At 43.0% G+C, this 17366-nt stretch overlaps 1 protein-coding gene across 1 annotated transcript in view; it reads right to left on the reverse strand.

Annotated features, from left to right (window-relative positions):
- GLIS1 (GLIS family zinc finger 1) overlaps positions 1 to 17366 on the reverse strand; it is a 169009-nt gene that overhangs the window by 10913 nt on the left and 140730 nt on the right. The window contains exon 8 of the mRNA XM_068242414.1: positions 11133 to 11265. Within this exon, the coding sequence (XP_068098515.1) occupies positions 11133 to 11265 (133 nt within the window). The remainder of the gene's footprint in view (positions 1 to 11132; positions 11266 to 17366) is intronic.

Raw genomic sequence — 17366 nt, forward strand, 5'->3', positions numbered from 1 at the left:
GAATATAGCCGCTAGTTATGAGGCTGATAATGTTAAGGATAATAACAGAACATATTTCTGTCCTGTTTCTGTCTACTGGGTAAAACCTCAGATGTGTATTGTGCTTGGGAGTAATTGGTCACCTGGCCAGAGTAAACTGAAGTCTAATGTAATTCTGTATGTAGATGTCCATTACCTCTGCCCCATTGTCCAGCAGGGGAAACTGTGTCTACTGCTAATTAGCTGCCAATTGAGGAAGAATAGGCTGGTCGGCATGGCTTTTGAGTCTGGTGTCAGCCATTGTCCCATTATACAAGGCAAGCCTGCCAGAGTCTTGGGGACAGGGGGAAGCTGACACCTGAATGTTTGAAATGTATTTGACAGCCTACTGGAAATGATTGAAGGGGTGAAGTCCTTTTGATACCATTTTCTACCTGTGGAAATTAAATTATTGGTGGAGGTGCAAACTTTATCCTTATCTTTGATCAGCTAGGAAATACTGTCAACAATGGGGTTGTCACCTGTAACGTGGACTAGGGAAGTCTTTTTCATGTATGTGGATGTTAGATCTCTGGAAATCCAATTATGACTGAGGATGTAATTAAATCTAGGTCCCCCCCCGTCCACACAGGCTTACAGCCTCGAGGCGAATATTTCATTATAAAAACCAGGGGACAGCTACCTCAAATCAGTCCCCTCCTGACGGTAGCGGCAGCTGGTCTCCTGGCCCAAGCTAGTGGATTCCTGGTCTAACCAGAATTGTGTCCGTCCACAAAAGTCCAAGGTTCTTCTATCTAGATTCCTGTATTTTGGTAAGCAAATTGCTTGGTGTGTATCTTTGTAACCTCTTATTTTTGTAACTTTTATCTTTGTAACTTTTTTACTTTGTTTTTGTACATCTTTTGTATATATTAAGTTCTGCATTGTTCCACGTTTTTATGGAATATTAAATCGTTATTTAATAAGCTTGACTTCTGCTGTGCTAAACTAACACTCATAGGCTAGAAGAGATTGAAGTGCAACTGTGTATAGTTCATGCCTATTTGTATGCTTGAGCAACACTACCATATGAAATTGTAATTGCATTGTGTGTATGAGGCACTTCTGCGCTCGACAGCCGAGTGAGAAGTCTAACAGTATCGTTCGGAATGACTGTTAGTGGTTTTGCTTCACTACAGTGTAAGATTGCAACTGTGTGTGTGTGTGGGTGCGTGGCGTTCCCGTATTCGGCCTAAGCGCAAAGCTGACCCGAATACGAAAACGCGGAGTGCGCGCTGAGGACTCGACAGCAGAGTGGAAGTGTCTAGCGAACCGCTAGTGGTGGCAGTGAGAAGTGTTCTGGGGGGGTCACAGCCTTGTTTGTAGCTTAAATAAGGCTGCTCCTCGCTTGATCTGGTCAAACCCGCAGTCGGGAACTGTATACGCAGGCGTGCCGCGGGCCGGTTCCTGACACTCACCAACCCCAAAATTAGCATGGTGACTGCAGATACTTGTCCTAGGGCTCTGGCACCTATTACACTCTGTAAGAGATGGATTTGGGTTCAGGTCTGGGACCTCCACCGTGTGCCAGCCTGCTGCCTGCCCCTTGCTTCCTGGTGCCCTAGGCCATGGCCTTTACGGCCTTGCCTCAAATCCGGCCATGATGAAGGTCCTGGACTAGCATTGGTCGGGAATTGTTAATTATTTTTTCAAACATCTATGACATGGGCAGAGTGTGAAGACTATGCAGAACTGGAACCCAAAAACTGGGCTTGAACTAGTTCGTTCTGTACAGAGTTCAGACAGTCAAGACAGAAATGGGTAAAATTGTGGATAAAGAACCTCTAACATAACCAGGATGTCTTTACAGAACTCCAGCCAAAAATGAGTGATTTAATTTTGTGTGGAGGGTAATTACAGAACAAAGACAACTCAAGAATAACTAAAGAATTCTTTAGGAAGAAATTTGGAGAATTCCTCTTGTTGCATTTGTTTCTTTGTGTATAATGAGAAACTGCTGCCGGGTTTTCAGAGTACGGATATTAGTTCTTACATTTCTGTCCAACACAATCTTATTGTGCGAATAAAAACAAGTCAAATATATCCATCAAATGACGAAGAAACAACCACAGAACTCAAGTCTGTATTTCTTGCATTTTGCCCTTTGAACAACAATCTACAAAAAGAAGCAAGACGGAGGCCAGATGGACAATTTCACTCACATCTCCAGGCCCCAAATCTACATATGTGTACAAGGAGAACCTGCAAGCGTGCTCCTTCTGTAACTGAGGTGTTTATTGTGCCGAAGTACAGGGCACTCCCAGTAACATGACGTAGAGCATACATGTCCAACTCCAGCCCTCAGAGCCATTAAATTTGGCTCCTAGTGGTTCCCCCACTTTGCATTATGTTTAGTCCACTCTAGACCACCAGGGAAGCTATATTAGATGTGTAGCCCTAGATCACCAGGGAAGCCATACGGGGGAGGTAAGGGGAAAGCACTAAACACTAGGGAACTACATAGGGGAGGGTGGGGGCCTATAGACACCAGTGAACATTTTAAAGGGAAGGAAGGGAGGACCACTAGATACCAAGGAACTCTATAGGGGTTGGAGGAGGGCCATTAAACACCAGGGAACTTTATAAGAGAGGAAGGTGGCCAGTAGACATTGAGGTTGGCCCTTGACTAGGTTCGAGTGTTCAATGTCGGCCCACTTTGTATTAGAGTTTGACACCCCTGACGTAGAGTGAATGCCTTTGCTGTCAATGCATCACACCATGTGGAGAGACATGGGAGAGGAGACAGGAGTAGGGCCACTATGCGGACGAACGATGGCCATTTCATGTCTTGACAGATGCTTGTCCACTTATACAGTCTGGATCTACATATACCATCTGATTGCCCAAATGTAGCAGATAATCTGCTAATTACTATTACATGAAATTCCATGTAAATTCTCGCAATTACTGCTACCTCATATACTCGCGTATAAGCCTATTTTTCAGCACAAAAATGTGCTGAAAAGTAACCCCCTCAGTTTATATGTGAGTTGGTGGAGCAGAAAGGAAGGTGGAGCAGGTTTTGTTACTGGCAGAGGAGTGTAAGGATTGTGCACTAGTGATCCTGCTCTTGCCAGCTGCCTCCCTGCTGTGTCCGTGTCCCCCATCCTCTACAACATGGTGTGCAGAGTGTGCTGCTCAAGACTACCTGTGTCCCCTGGCTTGTGGAGCGGAGCGTGCAAACAACATATCAGTGGTGCAATGATCGGGGATTCTTACTGTGTGGCATTCACTGTTTCTTATGTCTATGACGCCATCTAGTGGCGTCCTGTGACACAGCTGTATCATCCTTGGGGCACATCTGGCTATGGGGAGAGGGGATGACTTGTACTGGGGCACATCTGGCTACTGTGGAAGGGGCTATACTGGGGATGGGGGCTTATTTGCGAGTCAATTACTTTCCATGGTTTCTGAGGGAAAAGTGGGTACCTCAGTTTATACGTGGGTCGGCTTATATGTGCGTATATATGGTATACGTTATTATGATCAATTGCAAAGGGGGTAAGAGGTGCCCAGGAGGTAAAAAAAATAAAAAGGAAAAGGGGGAGATGGCTTGCCTCAATAATGACAGATTCATATATATTTAAATAAGCACAGGCAACACGTTTTGTGGGTCTCTGCCCACTTCCTCAGGCCAAATAAAATGCCAAAGGATTTCAAAAGCCAAATGCAGAGAGCCTCTTGAAATTCAATTGATTTTGTGTAATTTATTTGTAATTTGGAGTAATTTTGTGCCGAATTTAGAGGTTAATAACAAAGCCCCCATACAGGCTCTTGTGTTAAGGAGAAAAGTGGGAATAAGTAAAAAAAATAATAATAATTTTTTCAAAAAGAACTTGTAGTTTTTGAGAATTTGGATTTGGAAAATACAAAGGAAAAATGTTGTTTTACATTTTTCTGATTTTAAAACCCCTTTTGATTTAACGACTTTACCCCCAGCGGTGCGGATTTCTCCGTCCCTTTTTCCACCCTGTTAACACCAAGGGACGGAGAAATCCGCACCTGGCGCCGCTCCCGCCGCTGTCCGCGCTCCCGCTCACTCGTCCACGCGCCCCCGCGCTCGTGCACGCCGCCACCCGCTCGCCCGGAGATCAATGAAGGGAAAAACCTCAGTTCGTTGATCTCTGACCCCCCGCAATGATCGGCTGCTTCTACGAGAAGCAGCGATCATTGTGAGAAAAAAAACAGTTTCCCAGCCTCCTAACCCTTCCTGCAAGCGTACTTCCTGTACGCTTGCAGTACGCTTGCAGGTCGCATAAACAAAAAGTTACTGTGGCTATCTTGCGGCCAAATAGTAAAACTACACCCTAAAGCATTTTTCATATACATTACTTGTATACTAAAAATTAACTCATTACCTCCCACACTCCCCAATTTTTTTTATTTTTATTTTTGTAATTAAAAAAAAAATTACAATGAAATGAAAAAAAATACATAAATAGTTACCTTAGGGACTGAACTTTTTAAATATTTATGTCAGGAGGGTATAACACTGTTACTTTATAAACTATGGGCTTGTAATTAGGGATGGACGCAGAACTGAAAAAAATGCACCTTTATTTCCAAATAAAATATTGGCGCCAAACATTGTGATAGGGACATAATTTAAACGGTTTTATAACCGGGACAAATGGGCAAATACATTTCATGGGTTTTAATTACATTAGCATGCATTATTTAAAAACTATGAAGGCCGAAAATTGAAAAATAATACATTTTTCCCACATTTTTTCCTATTTTCCCATTAAAACACATTTAGAATAAAATAATTCTTGGCATAATGTCCCACCTAAAGAAAGCCTAATTGGTGACAAAAAAAACAAGATATAGTTCATTTTATTGCGATAAGTAATAATAAAGTTATAGATGAATGAATGGAAGGAGCCCTGAAAGGTAAAAATTGCTCTGGTGCTCTAGGGGTAAAACCCCTCAGTGGTGAAGTGGTTAAGGTCGATTTTCTCAAAAACTTCAAGGTCTTTTTGAAAAAATGTATTTTGACTTCTTCACACTATTCCTAACACACGTTGCAATTTCGGTGACAAGAGCATATATGGGGGCTTTCCTATTTACCGCTAAAGTCAGCACGAAATTACACCAAATTGGTATATGAAGATTGGGCCCGGACTGTATACGTGACCATGCCTGTGTCAAGACTTACAACAGACATTCTGGCTTGTTCCCACTGTTCTCCTTAAAGCGGATCTGAACTCAGAATTTTCTCTCTGCTCAACAGATACACAACAGCATAATAACCTTTAAAGAAAAACATTTCTTTGTTACAGCTGATACAAACCCTGCAATAAATCTGCTCTGCTCTGCACCCTGATTCATGGAAGCAGACATACCGTTTACAACGTGTGCTTCCCAATGAGCTTCTCTGCCATCTCTGCCATGACAGTCATGTGACACAAGGGAGGATCAAATTACAACTTGTGATTAGACACAAATGAGAGGGAATTAAACAAGCTAAACTCTCCATATACATACAGGGTGCATTTCTCTATGTTATCAGGTCAGAGATAAATAAACAGTGTTATCTAAGATTTTGTAGGGAAAAGAGTGCAGAGACTTATTTTCAAGTCATAGGCACAGGAAGTGGTTAACCACTTGAAGACCGCCCCACGCCAATGGGCGTGGTCGCAGCGGCAGGCCCAGGACCACCTAACGCCAATTGGCGTCAGGTCCAATAGCCAGCTACTGAAGTAGATTGCGCGCATCTCCTTCTCGGGGGGTGGAGCTCTGCCCCGTCTTCAGTGTCAGAGCGGCTATTGCCGTTCGGGAGACTGTAAGACGGCGTGATCGCCGTCTATTTACACAGTACAGTGCTGCGATCAGCAGCAGCGATGTACTGGGGACAGCCGTGTGACACGGCTGTCCCCCTGGCGGGCAAGAGAGCGATCGGCTCTCATAGGCAGAAGCCTATGAAAGCCGATTGCTGTGATTGGCTGGCTGGGGGGAGGGAGGGGATTGGAAAAAAAAACATAAGCACACAATGAGTAAAAAATATTATAAAAACAAGAACATAAATATTTATAAAAAAAAAATAAACACAAGGGGGGCGATTAGACCCCACCAACAGAGAGCTCTGTTGGTGAGGAGAAAAGGGGGGGGGGGGGGGGAAATCACTCGTGTGCTGTGTTGTGCTGCCCTGCAGCTTGGCCTTAAAGCTGCAGTAGCCAATTATGAAACAAACAGCTTGGTCTTTAGGGGGGTTCACCACTGTGGTCCTCAAGTGGTTAACCACTAAATTTGGCACAAAAGTGTCCGAAATTACGTGAAATTGCAGTTCCTGATTAGTTTTGAAAACAAAATTAATTACAATGTTTCCATTGCATGGCTGAGTGGCTTGAGAAAAAGCTTAACTTGCTTGAAACAGCGGGCTGTCGCCACTACTGCCATTCTCTCTTTTTCTGACATGTATGTCATTTTAATGACTTACTAATAAAGAGCTATTTTTTTAGTTTTACTTTTGTGGTGCCAGCCTCTTCTGCATTTTGTGACTGAGGGATCCCGTTGGTACTGGGACCCCATGCTTAGGAATACAGATATTCCTCAAATTTTTGGGTGCTCCTCCATCTTGTCTTTGAACGATACAATGTTTCCCGAAATTTTGCATTATGATTTTGCATTGTAATTGCAAATTACGATACGAAATTACGATTATGTGAAATTCATGCTCATCGCTACCCAAATGTTGCTTTCTTCTGTCAAAGCATCTCCAGCTAATCATCCTATTTTTAAAAAAATATGCAAATATACTGGATAGGAGATGCCCAGCCCCTCTAAGGTGCCTGGGAAAAAATTTTGACAATTTTTCCTTCTAATAATAAAGAGTTACATGTAAACTTTAATTGAAATATAAAAAAAAAGTTTATTTAAAATCAAACAAAAGAAGAATTTTTTTTTTCTGTATTTTGTTGTTCTAACTTCTATGTCCTTTTATATGAATCTAATCTGTATCTTGCTGGTTTGTGGCTAGTAAATGAGCGTGGGTCTGTTTCTGACGCGTGCATCTTTCCGGTATGTTCGTAAATCACACTCCCTACTGCTGTACAGGTCAGAGGCTTCACTTTACAGGACCACTATCGCAAAAAAAAATTGTAAAATTTAAAATGCATGTATATGTATGTATATTTGTATATTATTTTTTTCCTATGTTGCTGTCACTTACAATAGATTGTAAAAGTCTGAAAAATCAGTCAGGCTTTGGACTACTCCATTTCCTCATACGGGAGTCTCAGGGTTTTCTTTATTTTCAAAAGCACACGCCGGACGGCAGTTGCTTACTCCAACTGCCAGAATGTAGTGTGTGCAAGTAGGGAAGTTGGCTGACATCCTTGCATAGAGCCTTTCGAGGGAGTGCATTTCTAAAGAATAAAGCAAAATACTGAGAACCCCCCATAAGGAGATGGACTGAAGCAATAGCATCAAGGAGAAAAGTAATAGTGGTCCCTTAACCACTTACTGCAGCAGGTGCAGTGTAATTAATATTCGTCTTCTGCTGCGGGTGGGCGCTGCTCGCTCCTGCGTGTGCTCCCGCGCAGGTTCTCGTCGCCGCCCGTTAGAGGGGAGAGCAATGAATGGAAACACAGTTCCAATTCATTGATCTGAGTCCCCGTGTCAATGATCAGCGGCATGAATGAGATGCTGCGATCATTTGTAACTAAGGAAGTAACACGTCCACGCATTACTTCCTATTTGCGTACTTATAGTATGCTAATAGGAAACAATGTGCAAGGACATATTGCGGCCAAATAGTAAAATTACATCTACATACATTTATTTTATTAAAAAGACCCACACTTACAATTAAAAATAACTCCTTCCCTCCCCTCCCACACTCAAATGGCAATTAAAAAAATACATAAAATGTTATCTTGGGGACTGAACTTATTTTAATATGTATGTCAAAAGGGTATATTACTGTTATTTTTTTTATTTATGGGCTTGTAATTAGTGATGGTCACAAAACTGAAAAAATGCACCTTTATTTCCAAATAAAATATTGGCGCCATATATTGTACTAGGGAACTATATTAAATGTTGCAATAACTGGGACAAATGGGCAAATAAAATGTGTGGGTTGTATTCACAGTAGAACGTTTTATTTTAAAACTATATGAATTTTTTCAATGTTTTTCTTATTATTCCTATTAAAATGCATTTAGAATAAAATCATTCTAGCACAACGTACCCCCTAAAGAAAGCCTAATTGGTGGCGAAAAAAACCAAGATATAGATCATTTCGTTGTGATAAGCAGGGCAGCCATCAGAGGGGGGACAAGAGGGACAGTAGTATGGGGCCCAGGAAGGGACTGGGGTCCAAACAGTGGCAGTGCCACTTGAGCCTCTGTTAGCAATTCTACCGTGGCATAACAGGAGTTGTGTGGTCATCTCCCTCTTCCCTGCTGCGTAATTGGTGAACACGCATCAATGCAGGGTGGAGGGTGTTATGGCCAACAGGCAAGTTGCTTTGACTCTACCCCACATACCGTAGCTCTGCCCTCTGCCCCCAAACAATCTACCTATCAGATTGTTATTTGGCGTGAGGGGGGCCCTGTAGGTTTTCCAAGTATGGGGCCCAGAAAATTCTGATGGCGGCCCTGGTGATAAGTAGTGATAAAGTTATTGGCGAAATAAAGGGAGGAGAGCTGAAGGGTGAAAATTGCTCTTGTCCTAAAGGGGAAAACTCCATCAGTGGTCAAGTGGTTAATTATTATTTATAATTTCTAAGAGACTTGATTACCTGGTGAGACAGGTTCTCTTAAGGCATTTTAAAAATGTTGACAATTACGTCTCATTAAAAATGTATGAATTCCAAGTGCTGCGTAATACATCAGTGATGTATAAATAGGGGCCCAAATAATAAATAAAGAATCCACTTCATTATTTTTGTGCTCGACGGTCACAAATTCTGCGTGCAAAAACAATTTTTGCGGCAGGGTAAATAAACTGGCGGCCAATCAAGCGAGCCGCAGACATTGTCTAATTCTCCAGCTACTAGGAAACCTTTCAGTGCTTTAATTAATATATGAACTGGTGACACTTTTTTTTTTAGCGAGTTAACGATGAATTTAGTAGGTAATAAATAATGTCTTTCAGATCCATGAATAGAATGTTAATAACCTCCATGAAGAAAGGCTTTGAGAAGGGATGTGAGGGCTGTGGGCCGCAGGTTTCCTGAGAGCTACAAACTCCTCAGACAGCAATCAGTGGACGGGTCCAGCTGTGCCGATCCAGCGTCAATCATCAGGTCCGCGGGCCTGTCACACCAACCCCTCTCAGCGACTCTAAGCCCCCCTACCCCCACCGCCACCCAAGAGTAAACAGCGTCCTGATGCTGTCACATCCTGCCTCTACATTTTGCAAGTAAATCACTAAATCATTTCACTCAAAAAGTCCAGATCTGCTGGACTGGGAAGGCCACTGCTTTTGGCATGATCTACATGAGTTTACTTGTTAAAGCTGAACTCCAGAAAAAGATATACAAGTGACATAAACATCTTACAAGTCGAGTTATGAAGGTAGTCTGTAACAACTCCCAAGATCCCCCCCTTCCCTTCTCGGGACACTTACCTCCAGAGGGAGGAGCCTCTGGATCCTAATGTGGCCTTTCCCATTTTCTTCTGTCCCTCGGTTCCAACACAAGGATGTTGGCTGTGGCGCAAGTGCAGTAGCACCTGCAATATTTACCTTTCCTGGCTTCAGCGCAGGTGCAGTATCGGCTTTCCGATCAGGTCCGCTCTGCTACGCAGGCACGATTGGCCAGCACCTGCGCAATTGAGCAGACCCAATCGGAAGTGGCTTAGCAATAGGGGGTGCAAAGGTTGTGACCTCACCAGGGCCCTTGGGCTCCAAGGGGTCCTCCTTGAACCCTAGTATTAGCTCTTTATTGGTCCAGGGCTGGTAATAATAGCGTGTATAGATGCTTTGAATAGTAGTGACCATTAACAAACTGTTCCCCATCCCCTTCTTGCACCTCAGACACAGTAGTTGTCCTTGGCAGGTTTTGGTGTGCTGTATCAATTGTTATGCATAGAGTGCTTGGGGGGCCCAATGTAAAGCTTGCACCAGGGCCCATAGTTCCTTAGCTACACCACTGCCAATTGGGCTCTACTATTTCAACCTGAGCCCAATTGAAAAGCCACAACTGCGCCTGCACTGGATCTCGGTAGGTAAATATTTCCCTTACCGGTGTTTGGGGCTGCCAGCACTTGAATAGAGGGACGGAGGAGGACAGGGGAAGCCTCATTAGGATCAAGAGGCTTCCCCCTCCTGAGGTAAGTATCCACCAGGGGAAGGTTTTTAATTACCGCATATATTCGAATACAAGTCAACCTCGTGTATAAGTCGACTCCAATATTCAACCCTCTTAAGCTGGAATTTGTATTGACTCAAGTATTAGCCTACCCAGCAAAGTTAATGGCTGCACTTGGGGCTCAGGAGGGATTAATGACTACACTGCATACAGTGTTGCAGCCATTAACCTCTCCTGTCCCTTAAGTGCAGCCAATACCTCCTCCAGACCCCCAAGTGCTACAATTATTCACTCCCTTTTATGCAGCCCAGTATTTCCCCCACTGCCCCTTTCCTTGTTAATTGTTGTGGCCAGGACTGTCACACCTGTGTTGTCTTGGTATTTCCTTTCCTCAAAGTATCACCACTGGGTAAATTGCTGCAAATGGGAAAGTTACTATTAGTACACACATTACTCAGTGTGCTCAGTGTTGTCCGTGACTCGCGTATAAGCCGACCCCTATACTTTTATGAAGTGAATCAGACCTAAATTTCCAGACTTATACTTGAGTATATTCAGTACAAATTTTCTTTGTTTTATCGCTTTTATGTCTCTCATGAATTACGTACATAATTATACGTTATTACCGGTCCAATCGGATTGCGTTCGATTTTGCAATAGATTTTGGGTACTTATCAAAGCAAAACCTATCACAAAATTGATCTGAATCAATTTGGACGTCTACACACGATGCAATTTCTTATTAGATCTATGTTATAAGTAAATAAATTGTACCATGTAGATGAGGATTTCGAGTCTCGTGGAACCATGAATGTTTTCACACACATAAGGTAATCCTGATTGGGTGAGCACCTACCTCTCGTGAGCACCGTCTGAGGCGGACAGCAGACAGGTAGGCGGGGCCTCCATATCGGGACATCGGGACGGGGCTGCAGACATCCCCGCTGGACTTGCCATGCTGTGGTTATTGCAGGATAGGCTGTATAGCCCTGAAACAAGGGGGAAATGTAGTGTATGAGTATCTGGTACACAGTGTGGTGCAAATAAACATGATAAGAGTGGGTATGTCAGGTGGCCATCTTGCCGTGTATGACTACCTTAAAGGGAACCAAGCACCACTTTTTTTTCCCGATTTCTAATAGCTAATGGAGCTAACATATCCCCCTCATTCTAGCTGCCCATTATTTATCCAAGGTAAAGTGTGAAGATAGCATCTGTGACTTCTCTAGACTCTTTGTAGCACTGTGTTCTAACCCTTCCCCCGCTGATGAAAGCTTTTGTTTGCTTTCTACTAATGTGTGCAATAAAGCAATTACATCAGTCCTTTACGCCTGGAACTTCTGCAGTCGGGAAGGCCTAGGAAGAAGGGTAATAAAACCCTCTGATAAACTTTTAAATGTAAAAATAAGAGATACAATTGAAGTCTTTTTTATTAATGAGCCACATTGTTGGTATGCATATTTAATATGCTATTCAGATGCCCTAGGTGTTAAAAAAGTGGTGCTTGTTTCACTTTAACTGGGCTGTACTGAAAACGAATGCAAAACAGGGTACAGTTTCCAGAATAAAAAAACAATACAACTTTTCTAGAAGCTAAGGTTTACAGTAGGTTTAGGAAATTAAAGAGGAACTCCAGTGAAAATAATGTTATAAAAAAGTGCTTCATTTGTACAATAAGTATGTATAAATGATTTAGTGTTTGCCCATTGTAAAAGCTTCCCTCTCTCTGATTTACATTCTGACAATTATCACATGGTGACATTTTTACTGCTGGCAGGTGATGTCACTGGAAGTAGCTGCTACTTGCTTTTTTGACAGTTGGAAACAGCTGTAAACAGCTATGTTCCACAATGCAACGAGGTTCACAGACAGGAAACTGCCAGGACCATGGTCCTCACAGTTTCCTGTGGGAGGGGTTTCTCCACAATATCAGCCATACAGAGCCCCCTGATGATCAGTTTGTGAAAAGGAAAAGATGTCTCATGGGAAAGGGGGTATCAGCTACTGATTGGGATGAAGTTCAATTCTTGGTCGTGGTTTCTCTTTAAATTACAAAAGCATCGGTGTCACCCTAATACATCATGCTTTTAGTAAGAGTGTAATTTCACTTTAAGAACAGCTTTAGGTATGTGATGCGCTAATTAATTAATTATTAGCACTAATTTAGAACAGGGACCTTTGAAGGCATTTCTTTGCCTATAAATTTGTTTTACCATAGACCCCAAAGACATATAATTTAGGGTCAGGTAGCGCTGGGTTTTCTGCTAAATCATGGGAGAAATTTATATCATATTTCCAGAATCCCTGAAGGAAAGGAAATGTCAGGCATATTACACTTTTCTAAATCTATGGCCTTTCTCTGCGAGAGAAATATGCTGTGTGGAAGTCCAGTGCTTCCAACTGGCAGAAATATATGGAGATGTGTGAATTTTTTGCTCCTACACGTGGCTGGTGTTCCTGCGCTGCATGTCACAGGTCAGCAGGGCTGGGGCAGGAAAAGCTCCTGAGATAAATGTGAAGTTTTCAGTGCTTTGCTTAGTGCTCAGGGATTGGCCGTCCAGCTTCCCTCTCCCTCTCCCCTTGGACTCCGGGTCTGCAAGCAGCAAATAAGCTGTACGTCTTTCACTATATGGTAAGAGCAAAGAAAGGTCAGACAGATCTTTTTTTTAGAAAAAAAAAATACAAAAATAAGTAATAAAGATTTTTAAGCAAACCTGAAGTAAACATAAACTTATGATATAATGAATTGTATGTGTAGTACAGCTACAAACTTATTAGCAAAGGGTATCATATTGTTTTCCAGTATAAGAAGAGTTAAAAAAAACTTTAGTTGTCATCTATGAAGAGAGCTTCTCTAAGCTATAGACCCACTGGGTCCAATACAGTCCTGGTTTCTGAGGCACAAACAAGGAACAGTAAGGGGCAGCTTGAGATAAGGCTTTACTGCAGGAAAGTTATAAGGGTCATTAGCTCTGCTCTGTTTTATAGCTTAAAATACAGAGCGTGATTTGTAAACTGCAAATATGACAGAATGATACAATGTTAAAAATAAAGATCTATAACTGAAAATAAAAAATATGAGACTTTTCTTTGCTACTTATGTTCCATCCATTATCTGTACTACACATACAATCCATTATATTATGTTTTTTTGTAGCTTCAGGCTTGCTTTAAGGAGTTTGTCTGGTGCAGTGCTTCCACTATTTAATGGAAGTTACGGTTAGGTAACAGGAAGGCATTCATGTTGGGGGTTGGGTATCAGGTAGGGGGTTTCCATTCAGGAAGGGGGGTAGGGGGTGCACTTAAAGAGAATCTGTATTGTTAAAATCGCACAAAAGTAAACATACCAGCGCGTTAAGGGACATCTCCTATTACCCTCTGTCACAATTTCGCCGCTCCCCGCCGCATTAAAAGTGGTTAAAACGGTTTTAAAAAGTTTGTTTATAAACAAACAAAATGGCCACCAAAACAGGAAGTAGGTTGATGTACAGTATGTCCACACATAGAAAATACATCCATACACAAGCAGGCTGTATACAGCTTTCCTTTTGAATCTCAAGAGATCATTGTGTGCTTCTTTCCCCCTGCATCTCTCATGCACTGAAGTTTCAGGCTGCTCTTTTTTTCCTGCAAACAGCTTTGCCCTTGTCTGAATTTCCTCAGTATGTGAAAGCCCAGCCAGCTCAGAGGACGATTTATCCAGCTTGTAAAAGATAAGAGAGAAGAGAGAAGCTGCTCTAATCTAAATAACATACAGGCAGTGTGCAGAGAGGGGCCTGGAGGGGGGAGATGCATCACAGAACCACAACACTGAAGAACTTGGCAGCCTTCCAGACACAGGCTGACAAGTCTCACAGGGGAAAGATACATTGATTTATTACAGAGACTGTGATAGCAGAAAGTGCTGCAGTAAGCCAGAACACATTAGAATAGCTTTTGGAACTTGTAGGATGATAAAAAACAGGATGCAATTTTTGTTACGGAGTCTCTTTAAGGCTAAGTGTCATGAATAAGTTAATGTTGCAGGTAAAGGTTAGGGCTAGGCATCAGGAAGTGGTTTAGGTTGGGAAGGGGGTTAGACATCAGAAAGGGGTGTAGGTTGAGAGAAGGGATAGAAGTTCTAGGAGGGGGTGGACAGTTACTGTTAGATGTCAGAAATAAGTTAATGTTGAGGGTGGATGAAGTTTAGGTTTAGGCACCAGAAAGGGGGTTTAGGTGTGGGAGGGGTTAGGTATTATTACGAAGGGAGATTGCGTGGGGGTGAGGGGTGTAGTGAGTGAAGGTTAGGGTTAGGGATCAAGAAGGGGTTAACTTTAAGGGGGAGGTCAAATTCGGCAACAGGAACCAGAAGAGGATTGGGGAGGGTTAAGCTTTGTACACACGCATGACAGTTTTCAGGCAAGGGTTGCACCAAGGCAGAAAATCTAGTGGGGGTACAGCAGCCCCTGACAACTCCTCTCCCATGAATGAGTCAGCAGACTGACTAGACTGAGCACTAGTCGAAGGCATTGATCTCCCCCTCGCCTGCCAACTCCATGGTCCGCCGCCACCATTGGGCCCACCCATAGCAACAGAACATAGCGACAGATAGTGACACTGCTGTACAGCCTTGGCCCGGAACGGTTGCCTGAGGGATTGGGTAGGAATCCTTGCCTGCAGGGCCGGGCCAAGGCAGAGGCAAGAGAGGCTTCAGCCTCAGGGCGCAGTGTAGGAGGGGGCGCACTACTCACTCAGCTATCACTCCCCTGTTGTGTTTGAACAAGAGAGAAATAAGAAAAGGGGCTACATGGCAGTGACTGCAAACCAGATAACAAGAGATTAAGGTGTTAAGGTGGGGTGAGGCGGGTTGGGGGCCCTGGGGCGCCTCTCACTCTAACAGCAATCAGTGTGTGACAGCTGGGATGGGGGGGCGCACTTTGGTATCTAAGCCTTGGGTGCTGGAGGACCTTGTTCCAGCTCTGCCTGCCTGCGTGTGTATCTGACTTCAGGCTACTGGTGGAGAGCACTAAAGGCACTGTCACAATGCTTATATGCAAGTATTGGGGCCTGAGCCCACTGCCGCATTGCAGATTGCACTCCCTGTTATTTATTATACACAGCTGTGTAAAACGTTGGTGATTCATAATTGAAACAGGATCTGACATCATATCGGAACTTCCCCTGTAAAGGCAGAAGTGTAGGGAAGATGGAGAGTGGCGTGGCACGTATCAGTGAGAGGCGGCGGCTTAGGCGAGTTACACCATTCTGTGTGGGCCCCACCCCTTTCATTGATGGTCAATAAAAGGCAAATAATGTTTTTTTGTATGCAAATTTAAAGAGGAACTTTTCTGAACATAACTTAATGAGCAAAGTTGCTTATTTTTTTATTTTTTTACAATATTCATTTATAAATGATTTAGCCAGTGTTTGCTCATTGTAATTTTTTTCCTCACCCTAATTTACATTCTGAAATTTGTCACAGGCGGCAACCTCTTTAGTCCTGTCAGGTGCATCTCTGCGGAATGTTTGTTCACAACAAAAATAACACCTGGTCTCCCAGAATACTCTGGGAGGAGACTTTCGGCATAGCTAAACAGCCTAGGCCAAAAATCCCCCCCCCCCCCCCCCAAAAAATGAAAAGCCAGAATTGAGTCTTTTTCCCACTTTTATTGCGGTTTGTGATTTCACACGATTTATGAAACTGTGAAGTCTCTCCTCTCTCCCAGCTCTTCACTCCGCTGCCGATGAAGGTACTGGAGGTTGTGAATTACATTGTTTTGTAGGTAAAGATAGCAGTGCAGAAGCCTATCTGTAATGGGCGCCATCATCTTTTGTAATTTCTCACAGTTTACATTTTTTAAAGGACACCTAAAGCGAGGTCTTATATAGTAGGTCTTGGGTGTATAGTGAGGAGTTGGGAAGTATAGAGAGATGTCGGAAAGTATAGAGAGATGTTGGTCAGCATAGTGAGGTGTTGGTTAGTATAGCTAAAAAGGCCCGGTTCACATCTGCATTTGCCAACGGAACCGGCTGTACGGTTCCGTGGTCCGTTCCGCTGAACGGACAAAAAAATGCTGCAGGACCCAATTTTCCGGACCGTTTTGCTCAACGGAATGGAAACGGAATGTTTTGCAGCTACATAGTAACAAATAGAAAACTGACAGTTTACAGCACACTGGCCGTAAAAACAAACAGATTTTCCTGATCCTGAAGGCCAGATCAATACAACCGGCTCCGCAAAAAAACGCTAATGTGAACTGTAAGTGTTGTGAAGTATAGTGAGGTGACGGGAAGTACAGTAAAGTGTTAAGAATTAAATCGAAGTGTTGGAAATAATAGAGAGGTGTTGGGAAGTATAGCGAGGTGTTGGGAAGAATATAGAGATGTTGGATAGTATAGCTAGGGGTTGTGAAGTATAGTGAGGTGTTGGGAAGAATAGAGAGGTGTTGGGAAGTATAGTGAGGTGTTGGGAAGTATAGTAAGGCGTTGGGAAGTATAGTGAGGTGTTGGGAAGTATAGAGAGGTGTTGGGAAGTATAGAGAGGTGTTGGGAAGTATAGAGAGGTGTTGGGAAGTATAGTGAAGTGTTGGGAAGTATAGAGAGGTGTTGGGAAGTATAGTAAAGTGTTGGGAAGTATAGAGAGGTGTTGTGAAGAATAGAGAGGTGTTGGGAAGTATAGTGAGATGCTGGGAAGTATAGAGAGGTGTTGGGAAGTATAGCGAGGTGTTGTGAAGTATAGAGAGGTGTTGTGAAGTATAGTGAGGTGTTGGGAAGTATAATGAAGTGTTGGGAAGTATAGAGAGGTGTTGGGAAGTATAGTGAGGTGTTGGGAAGTATAGTGAGGTGTTGGGAAGTATAGAGAGGTGTTGGGAAGTATAGAGAGGTGTTGGGAAGTATAGTGAAGTGTTGGGAAGTATAGAGAGGTGTTGGGAAGTATAGTAAAGTGTTGGGCAGTATAGAGAGGTGTTGTGAAGAATAGAGAGGTGTTGGGAAGTATAGTTAGATGTTGGGAAGTATAGAGAGGTGTTGGGAAGTATAGCGAGGTGTTGGGAAGTATAGAGAGGTGTTGTGAAGTATAGTGAGGTGTTGGGAAGTATAATGAAGTGTTGGG

Source organism: Hyperolius riggenbachi, chromosome 6 (assembly GCF_040937935.1).
Source record: "Hyperolius riggenbachi isolate aHypRig1 chromosome 6, aHypRig1.pri, whole genome shotgun sequence".
NCBI classification, from domain to species: domain Eukaryota; kingdom Metazoa; phylum Chordata; class Amphibia; order Anura; family Hyperoliidae; genus Hyperolius; species Hyperolius riggenbachi.